The sequence below is a fragment of the Leptodactylus fuscus genome, chromosome 3 (genome assembly GCF_031893055.1).
Source record: "Leptodactylus fuscus isolate aLepFus1 chromosome 3, aLepFus1.hap2, whole genome shotgun sequence".
Classification (NCBI taxonomy): Eukaryota; Metazoa; Chordata; class Amphibia; order Anura; family Leptodactylidae; genus Leptodactylus; species Leptodactylus fuscus.
This window is the reverse complement of record NC_134267.1, coordinates 190,916,091-190,926,442: the sequence shown is the minus strand read 5'-3', so window position 1 is coordinate 190,926,442 and position 10,352 is coordinate 190,916,091. Positions and strand designations below refer to the sequence as shown.

Below are 10,352 nucleotides of genomic sequence, written 5' to 3'. Positions count from 1 at the left end.
ATGGGAACTATAGAAACAGCATAGCACATTTATCTATGCTGTTTCTGTGATGTGGAGCTATGGACAGTGTAGACTATTTGTTTTATGCTCTTTCTGTAGTTCCTATTTACTTTTTGTGGGAATTATGGAAGCCATGTATAATGGCGCTGCTTTCCTGTTTTTGTATCTTCCATAGAGGATGGAATAGGAACTACAGAAAACGTGTCATGGCTGAGCTGTACTGTTACTATAGCTCCACAGCATAGCTAATGCTAGGTTCACACTTGCGCTGGCTCTCTGTTTTCCTGGTCCATTGGGGGACATAAAAACAACAGAGAGCTGGACCACTAAACTGTGGTTACACACGGAGCCCGCGCCCTCCTCGTTGACTATAGAGGGGTTCATTGTGTGTCTGGCGTTTTTAAACTGAAATCAGCAGAGGGAAAGCCCTCTTTGCAGAATACTTTTTTCTTCCACCAATTTTCAGTGGACGCCATGCAGATGTGAATGTGATGTAGCGCTAATGCTATTTTGTTGTTCCCATTAACCTGTATGAGAGTTATGGTAACGTTGGGAAGCAGAACCCACTTGCCTGTTTCCACCAGTTCCATCCTTGAGGTCAGGACTTGGCAGTTCTCCTTACCTCAAGAACAATGGGAGTAACCCTTTAAAACCAGGTCCACACATAATGGCAGTGGTGCGGCAAGAAACCACATTACTACCACATCTAGAACCATGTTGAATAGTGCACTGTAGGCTAAGGCCACATGGCGACTTCGGCCACCACTTCTGTTGTGTAACCAAAGTTTGCTCTGTCTCTCTGCTTCAATCATGTAAGAGGATGGAGTTGTGGGGATTCCGAAGATTGTAATGCAACTAATCGGTTTTTGGCGACTAATCGGTCACAGCATCCTCTGGCTCACAATGCGGCTCCATTAACTTACTGAAGGAGTCACAGGGTGATTTGGCGATTACTACATGTGAACTTGGGAGTCATGGCCAGAGCTGCCATGTAGCCATAGCATTATTGTGCAAGGTGAAGCTGAATTTTTCAAACCAGACATTTATCCCATTAAAGTCCGTAGTGGAAATACACCCGATCATGAACGTGTGGACCCCCATGCCGTAACTCTTTCGCCTTGGATTGTACATAAACCACTGAAGTTCTTCTATATCAAAGACTTTGTTCAACACCGTGCCATTACAAAAACTTTCACCGAAATAATGGGGACATTGCTTATGTCTGGATTTTTGTTAAGGCAATGACTTGCTATTTAAGTTTGGAGGCCTGTGAGGTATACATTATACAGATGGCTGCCACAGAGAATTTATTACATTTGTTTGTGATATTGTTGATTTTTCTGCTCCTGTATATTAAAGTAAGCAGTTTGATGACATTGGTGTACATGGTGTTGTTCATTTGTTGCATTGAAATTATATGTTGTGACAACCACTTCCAGAGAGCACAACCCACGTGGGTACAGAGTAGGGTGTGAATTGATGCAAGACCCTATTGTATCTACTATCACTGGTCACAGAGAATGTTGAGCTGAGCTGTGGTATTTTGGACAAGACTATTGATGCAGGAGAGCAGCCATGTTTTTTCAAATAGTCGACCACCCTATATGGGTTTAGTCATATGGCTTTAGATATAAATTGACCATGAAAAACAGATGAAACTGTATTTTTCATAGCCAATTTGTATCCCACAAGGGCTCAGGCTCAGGGCGCCTTGCAGCGTTGGAGTCCTAGGTTTGGATCCAACCAAGAACATCATTTGCAAGGAGTTTGCATGGGTTTCCTCCAGGTGTTCAGTTTTCCTTGCCCTATATTTTGTCAAGCCATATTACAGTACACTAAAACAAAATGGACATGTGAATACCCCTATAGACTCTGTTTGGAAAATGCTCATTGCATGGCTGTTTTTCGCTGTTGAAGGTAGAGAATCACTGTAATACTAAATGATGAGCCAAATAATATATATTTTTTTTTTCTAAATGTAGATTGTGAGCCCCCCATACATGGCTCAGTATGTCTTTGTAGTATGGGAGGAAATCCATGCAAACATGGGGAGAACATTCAAACTCCTTGCAGGTGTTGTTCCTGGCAGGATTCACACCTGGGACTCCAGTGTTGCAATGCTAACCACTGAGCCACCGTGTTGCCCCTGAGCCAAATAATAATTGTGCAATTGTACCAATTGATGGATCAGAGCATCTGTGGGTCGCGTGCCGTGTAGTCAGAGAAAGTCATTGTTATTTGCACTCTTTATTTTGCACAAAAGTCTTTGCTTTTACAGTAGAAACATCCTCACATATAAATAATGCAATGCCAATGGTACTGTAGTTGTCATACTTTAAATTATAAAATATTTGCATGTTATTAAATTATAGTAGAAAACATATTATCCCGGACTATATATAAAAAAATAATCTAGAATATTGTCTGCGATCACTGTCCCAAGAGCACACCAGTGAAGTCGGAGCCATTTGCCAGCACAAGCCAAGAGTCCATCCTGTTCTCCAAGAAGAGTGAGACGTATTGACCAGCCTGCGGAGAATAAAGCAGGGTTACACTAGCTGATCCTGGAAATTACATAAGCATATTGCATTTGTTTCGTTAAATCTGACTAATAGTCCATTATTCCTTAAAGCACTGTCACACTTAAAGGGAGTCTATCAGCAGAAAAATAAGGTATCAAACTAATGACAGTACCCAACTCTAATGCCTGCCATCAGTGCAAGCATTAGGATATCAGGGGACACTCTTGGTGTATTCCTATAACAAGCTTTAAAAACGAGAACTGAACATGGGGTGAAGTATTCTGGTAGGTAACGCTCTACTTGTCTATGCTGTGTGATTGGTGGAGATCCTATCGCTGTTCTGAGTGTGATCTCTGAAGAATGAAGTAGTAGCACGTGCGTGACTCTCCGCTCCATTCATTTGGGGTACGCAGGACCACTGTACTTGTGGAGGTCCCAGTGAATGAACCCCAACCGATCACACCACTTTTAACACATTTTGTTGGATTTCGCTGTAATATAGTTGCAACATATGAACATAGCCTAAAGAATTCATCTGCATATATTGCCAAGATGTCACATTGCCTATCATTTACCTGTATATACAATATTCCATTCAGCGTGATCATAGCGCCTCCCTGACTGCTGTTGAAACTGTTTATTTGCTGCAGGGACCTAGAGGAAAAGAAGGGATTTGTATTTCATGTATGTGTCTGGAACCAGACTGTATTAAAAAGTCATCATATTTTACTCTGTTTATTTGTAAATGATCTAATTTAATGTTAAACTTACAAATTTTCCTGGCAAAGGGACAGGATACAGAGCTGGACACGTAGAAAACCCAGGGGATCCCTGTGCTGGGCATGGGTCTGAAAATCTGCAAATACAAAAGGGTTTATGACACGTTCACTCCCTCATCTGCCCCTATTAACTTTCATAGAGTGATGGATTTTGTTTTCCTCTGATATCTATATCATCAGTTTGGGAATGTAATGGAGACTATTACAAGGATATTGTTGTAATATGATGTATACTGAAACACATCACTATGTTCTCATCGGCACAGTAAAGGTTTTCTAGTAGATTGATATTGATGACTGATCCTTAGGATCAATATCCGATCAGTGGGGTCTGACATTTCGGAGTGACACAGTTCTGAGGACTCGGTGCTCATCCATATACTGTAGTCTCTTCAAACAGCAGATCTGTGGGGCTCCAGTTTATAAGACCCCCAACAATCATATATTGGTGACCTATCCTATGCATAGTAACTCCATGTGTCTGTAGATATCCATGGCTGCCATATTACCAACCCATATAGAATTTTTTGTCTTCTTTTGTCACTCACCGATCTGGAGTCTTGCAAAGAAGACATAGAGTCCAGTGAATGGGGCTGTATATCGACCACTGGTTAAATTCAGGCCCGCTCCTCTGTAAAATGATCCTTCACCAAGAGGCTGTAAAAAGACGTGTTGTTGTGTTAGTAATACTGTAAGGAGACCACAAAAGACAGCTGAGGGCTTAGTAGCTCTGTCTTGTATGTTGAACACTTTCTAAAGATTTTAGCAGATGACTGAAATCGGAGGGCAATATTGTAAGAAAATAAATTAAGGTGAATGGAAATGTCAGGAGAAAGAAGGAGTTAATGTCTGATGCAGGATTCTTTTGATATCTGGAAACATTGAGGTATCTGGTAGTGGCGTTCTCCCCTTTCTTTATCAGAACACATGCATGTGCAGCCAAGTGTTCGTGTGTATGAGGAAATCATGGGGAATTGTAAGGCCTATCGAAAGTGTATATGGCCAGCATTAGGCCTCATTGACACGACCGTGGATAAAATCATCTGTGAAAAAAAGGAAATTTTTTACAGATGATTTGCCTCTGTATGACACATGGATGACAGATCACTCGTAGACTTGAAGCTTTTCAGTGATCTGTGAAATGCTCCAATTCCCCTAGTGTGTTGTGTTGGCCGATATAAGTCAGCACATGACAGTTTTTGACATTAACATTTGAAAAACAAGGACATGGAAAATATGTGACGGAAAGAGAAGGGCATAGAGGGGCTCTATAAATTGCGCACAGACTCTCCTATATGAGAGGCCTATATGTAGGCCTATATGGCCTACAATTACCAGTAATTGAAGGCCATTGTAAAGGCCTTAGGAAAAGTCACATTTTGTTGGAAGGTCAAAGTTTAATTCAATATACCATGTGGCCATAAAGTGGTAATAATTGTAAAGCTAAGGCCCCATGTGGCGGGCCACAGCAAAAAAGCCCTGCAGAAAAAACCATGCTGGAAACGTAATGTGTTTTTTCCCACAGGACTGTTCACAGAAAGTTACTAAAATCCCATCCACTTTGCAAGGACTATAAAACACAGTGTTTACACCATGTGGGGCCCCGGTCTAAAATCGGCTTGACCATAGGGTCAGATAGAGGTTTACAGCAATTTCACAGTTTTTTTTCCACACAGATTTTGGGGCATTTTCTGTGTTAATATCCATGCAAAAATATACTTTAAATACTTGTCCATACGAGCAAATGAATTCCAAATTGCAGGGGAAAAAAAAAGCATATGTGAATGTCTGGCTAGAGACACATATTAGTGCCAGCTCTGCGGCAAGCTGACCCTTGGATTTCTGCTGCAGATTCCACTGCCATATTAGAATTTTCTGCAGTGTATTTGTACTGTGTGAACATGCCCTTACACCTTTATCTCGCAGCTGTCCTTCTCTAACCACTCACCCGTTGGTAATTCTGAAGTTCCTTCATCTCTCCAGACTCCACGTGAATATCACTGATGGTCTTGCAGGTAAAGGCCGCCTGCACTTTTGCAGGGAGCACAGGTGAAGAAGCTCCAGTAGCTGGAAAATGGTCTCCATTGTTCTGTTTGAGGAGAACATCTGAGAAAAAAAATGAAATGAGTATTTTATAGTACAAGAGCTTTCCATGGGATGTAGTTAAAGGGGTATTGCTTGTATAATGTGACGCTTCTAATACACTTTATGTATCCTGTTATTAAATAGAGCCTTCAGTTTTTCCCGATCAGGTGATGGTCCACATAGGTGCTGGGTTTGTTACAGTTATGGTTTGATATCACAACTTGGCAACTCAGTGTTTCAATGGTCAGTTCTGGACTCCTGGGTGTGAATCTAATGGAAGAGAACAGCTGCAGAGATTTCCAATGTGTGAACATGGCTATAGTGCCTGGTATGAGAACGTGCAGGTGAGATGCAACGCTAGATAAAATTGAAATTCTGCAATATTTGTCTCTATCAGCTATTCTGTGTGAGGGGTAGAGAAAGGAATTTTATATACCAATGTGGGGGCATGGGGAGCGGATATGGGATATACAGTATGTGGTAGCTCATGAATCTTGGGTTACCGGATAGACTTGTTGTGTTTGTATCTATGACCAGCAAGGCTTGTACTCACCGCTCAGGAGCTGCAGGAATTGGGAAAGCTTCTTCTCCCTGGAAACATGATTAATGGGATGACTGTGGTGCCTTGAGTGTGCTGGAGGGCCGGAGTGGTGATTCTGAAAGAACAAGAGGTTTTTGATAAAGTTTCCTTTTCATTCAGGATTATAATATAAAATGTAAAACGCAACTTCTAACCCCTTGGGGGGAATTCACACAATAGCCTAAATGCTCTATAGATTGAAGATTTTATTTTATTTTTTATACATAAAATTGTTACATTTCATGAGCATAGAATATCTTACCCGTAAATCCTCAGGTCCTCTTCTTTTGTGTTTTGCTTCACGGTCGGAGTGCTTGAGAAAATATAGCCAGGAGTATTTAGGGGACATCTTAGGAGTTGGTGCTCCTGTCCCTTTCCTCAACATCTTCTCTACTGTAATGTCAGTCTTTTGTGGGGGAGTAAGAATAGGAATCCTGAGTGATGGTAGAATTGTGACAGAGGTATCCTACAAAAAAACACGAAATATATCCCATTGCTGAGGCTCACGATACAAAAATCTATTTGCTTATCTATCTATCTATCTATCTATCTATCTATCTATCTATCTATCGTCTATCACTTACATTATCTGTTGTATATTGGACACGTTTTTTCTACTAGGGTGCATTAAACCACCACAATATTTAAGTTCTTTACTAGTTCCCTATAGTGATGTTACTTTATTAGTTCCCCAGAGTAATGTTACTATGCTTATAGAGCTATTACTGCCATGTACTTAGAAACCTTCTCCTTTTGCGTATTTGATGTCCTTTCCAATTGGGCCCTTCACATTTTGCCAGCTTTCTATTACCAACCAGTATCAAGAACAAGTTCAGCACTCAGCATCAGCTCAACGTCAGACATGTTACTTAAAGCCGGATGTTTCTGAGCATCTGTGCGGAGAGATTGTGGTCATCACACCTTCTCGCTCACATAAGATGCTCACCAAGAAATCTCTTTGTGACACTTCACAGATCCGAAAAGGCAAATCTCAATCTTCTACTTGTGTATCTAACTACCATGTGTATTCTATGTAGAATAAAGGCTGAGAAATTCACTTGATAAAAAAAGACTTCGGTGTTACCTTGCAAGATTGATCTAAAACAGCACACAAACTACTCGGCGCCTACAGAGCTGGAAATACATTTTTATTCCTTCTATTATTACAAATTTTGCTTTACTGACTTCTCACATCTTATGTACGGCTCGGGGCTATTTTTTAGTTTTTAGTGTTCTCACATTTTATGGATAATGGAGTTTGCTAATAGGATAAGATAACGTTGGGGAAACCATAGGTCATTTGGTAAAAGTTAATCTAGTTGGTAAAGTACCATCTTTATATCATGTGATAGAAAGGAAGATTATTGCTAGTCTTGGAATTGATCATTTAGGATGGTTTACTGTGTATTCTGTAGTATATAGCACATGTATCTCCAAACAATTGTACCGTCACCTGTTCTGTCCTTAGCATTTTTTTTTTTTCTTTAAGTATCCATTTAATACCATATAAAATTACGTAAAAAAACCTACCTCAAATTTAGGTCCTCTGTTCTTGTGGGTACATGCAGGACAAGCGCTGAGAAGAACCAGAAGGACTCCCATGGATATAGTCATGAGCACACATCGCAGGGGGACAGGTCTGCCGTCAGCATTCATTGTACTCCCTGACCTTGGTTACTTGTAACTACTCAATCAGTAAAATGAAGACCCCCAATAGCACAAAGGGGTTCACATGCAAGTGCCCTTCTACACAAGATCTTCCTTATATGCCCTCTACGCACAGTATCTATTCAATATACAGTCCTCAATACACATATAAAATGGAAGAATCAAATACAAATGATCTTAGTGCTCAATAAAAAAAAAAGTTATATCTCTGTCTCCTCAGTTTTCTTCTTTCTGAGGTCTACGTTGTCCCCCGTGCTGTTGTCTCCACACTGGCAGTATCTCCTCCTTGTGGCTGTCTTTTCGTCTCAGTTTAGATAACAGTATTCAACGCCCCACACGCACACATATAGAGGAGCTCAGAGTGTTTTTGTGTGTTTGTTCCAAGAAATAGAGTTAGAAGAAATTTGAGTGAGTGTTACGTCTAGAGATGTAGTAAGAGGAATACATGACTCTTAATTCCATTTTGGCTCTTGGTGGTCTTAAATTTTATGCAAGTTCTGTGTCAGTATTTACTTGTGACCAACGTTCCCTCTCAGTTGTGTACTTTCAAGGGGGGACAGATGTAATATGACTCGTACTGGAGAGTCTCAATAGGGGATCGTCTTTTTAATATGACCCTGTTCTACGTATTTATTGGGATATTTGTCTTACACTTCAGTGTATGAATTGAAGAGCACACAGGCGTTGCTATGCACATGTTCCCATCACTCTTGGGTTTGACTTTTGGAAAATATGGTCTTGACTTTTTTTGAAAATAGGACAGTGTCTCCCCTGTGAAAAAAGTCTATTTACTGTAAAAAGGCCAAAGTGTCTACTGTGTGTACAGAAAAACTAATGAACTTTCCAATAAAGAGCCTTCAATGTCTGAAATCAGGGACAAATGGTAAGGTTACCTCCACGCCTGGGGACTTCAGCCATTTATGCTGTACAGACAAACTGACTTGATCTTTACAGTCCTCTGACAAGGAAGGAAACCAGAGAAAGAATTTAATGATTTGCTCATGATATCGAAGGTTATATTATAGAAAAAGGAGGTGCCGTATGAATGAATCTGTTGTCATGTTTCTTAGCTGGACATGTCCAGATATGAGTCTCATGGGATAACCAGCTTCTCAAAACAACACACTGTCACAAAATGCCTATTCCCGTACATCCTACCAGCAGCACAATATGGGGGATATTTCTGCCTTGTGTACTGCAAGAACAGACACAACTTTTAATGAAAATAAATGAGTACTATTTAATAATCCCTCCCCTAGCCTATAAATGGGCTGTAAATTGCACCCCTAATGTGTTTTCTTCTGTCCTGAGGAACAATTTTCATCTTTTTACATTCTTATTTTTAATTCTTTCTTATTCTGAGTTTCTTTTTTAAACTCTATTTTTCCCCCTTGGTGCTGTTCTTGGAGAGGTTATTGTATCTCTCCCTCTGTCTGTATGTGGTAAAGTGGATCTGTGATGTCACTTCTGCCCCCTCGGTGACGCACCTTCTCGGGACTGTCCTTTCTGGTGTTGAACCTCCTCTTCCTTCCTTGGAGGTTTCTTTCTACTCCATCTTACCTGATTGGTTTTCTGAACCACTCTCGCCTGCTGGCTTTTGGTGTTTGGCTGTAGAGATGGGAAGGATGTGTGTGTCTTTCTTGTTTGGCACCAGTCTAGGTACTTAAAGTGTTTTGGGGTCTCATTATCTTTAGAGCCCTGCAGTGTTTGTAGTTTGTTACCCTGCTGGCAGTGTGTTTGCTAGTCTTACTTTTTGCTTTCAGCCTATCTATCTTTCTATTAGGTACAGGTTCTTTCCTTTGCTCTTTTATATTTTCAGATGTCCTGCTGGATCTGCTGATAGAGAGTCCAGGGGTAGGAAGTTTTGATCCATACCTAAACACACATCCAGTGTTGAGTGTGACATCTTTCCTTGATAGATATGAATAGAATCCATGTCGCCAAAATTAATGTCTTAGCCACCCAGTAGTTTTGCTGTGAACAGCAGGTTGTCAACAGTTTTGGTAGTATGTCACAATGTTGTACTGAATTTGTACCATGAAAAAGTGGGAGTCCTTAACCAAATTCATGCTAAGGAAAGGGTGGGCACTTCTGTGTGGTCCATATATATATATATATATATATATATATATATATATATACAGTGTATATATATATATATATATATATATATATATGCCTCAGAGACTGCCAGCAGTTATAAAAGCCAGAGGTGGCGCAACAAAGTTATAGTAGTGATGTGTTGGAGTGTTATTTGGTTTGTTTGTTTTTCATGATTCCACATATTTTCCTCAGAATTTAGTGATTCCATAATTTTATTCCCTGTGCTTGTTCTAAAAATCTAACTGTTACTGGCTACCACAATTATTTTTCTCGATTTCTTTTAGTGTTTCTTAAAGCCAGAAAGTTGCCATATGAAATGTCTTTAGTTTTTTTCCATGGCTGTGATCTGCTTTTTTCTACAAAATGAAACAACTGAAGGAACAACCTCAGGGACTGATGATTCCATAATTTTTTGCCAAGGGTTGACTGCAACTGTCTGCAAATCACAATCTGGTCCCATGATACAACACTTCCAGTACAGCTGTGTTCAAATGGTGCAGGTTTGTTTAAAAAAAAAAAAAAAGCAAACTTTTTTTTTTTTTAATCAGAAAACCAAAAGCATTTTTTTAAAAAATAAAAAAATGCATTGTTTTCAAAACCCCAACATGCTTTTTT

At 40.0% G+C, this 10,352-nt stretch overlaps 1 protein-coding gene across 1 annotated transcript; it reads right to left on the bottom strand.

The window, feature by feature from the left end:
- Positions 1 to 2,394: 2,394 nt before the first annotated feature.
- Positions 2,395 to 7,911, bottom strand: LOC142196778 (erythroferrone-like). Its single transcript, XM_075266753.1, has 8 exons — positions 7,497 to 7,911; positions 6,229 to 6,432; positions 5,940 to 6,042; positions 5,250 to 5,407; positions 3,850 to 3,958; positions 3,294 to 3,378; positions 3,098 to 3,176; positions 2,395 to 2,529 (listed from the first exon to the last, which is right to left on the bottom strand). Exons 1-8 carry the CDS (start codon positions 7,620 to 7,622, stop codon positions 2,431 to 2,433), a joined length of 963 nt encoding a protein of 320 aa, XP_075122854.1. The 5' UTR covers positions 7,623 to 7,911; the 3' UTR covers positions 2,395 to 2,430.
- Positions 7,912 to 10,352: the final 2,441 nt, after the last annotated feature.

Bases quoted from the DNA above. Each gene is read 5' to 3' on its own strand.
- LOC142196778 (XM_075266753.1), bottom strand. From the start codon at position 7,622: ATGAATGCTGACGGCAGACCTGTCCCCCTGCGATGTGTGCTCATGACT. The intron at 3,177-3,293 runs GTAAGTTTAACA...CTTTTCCTCTAG, and splicing joins TCCCTTTGCCAGGAAAATTT to GTCCCTGCAGCAAATAAACA. The intron at 2,530-3,097 runs GTAAATGATAGG...TATTCTCCGCAG, and splicing joins ATGGAATATTGTATATACAG to GCTGGTCAATACGTCTCACT.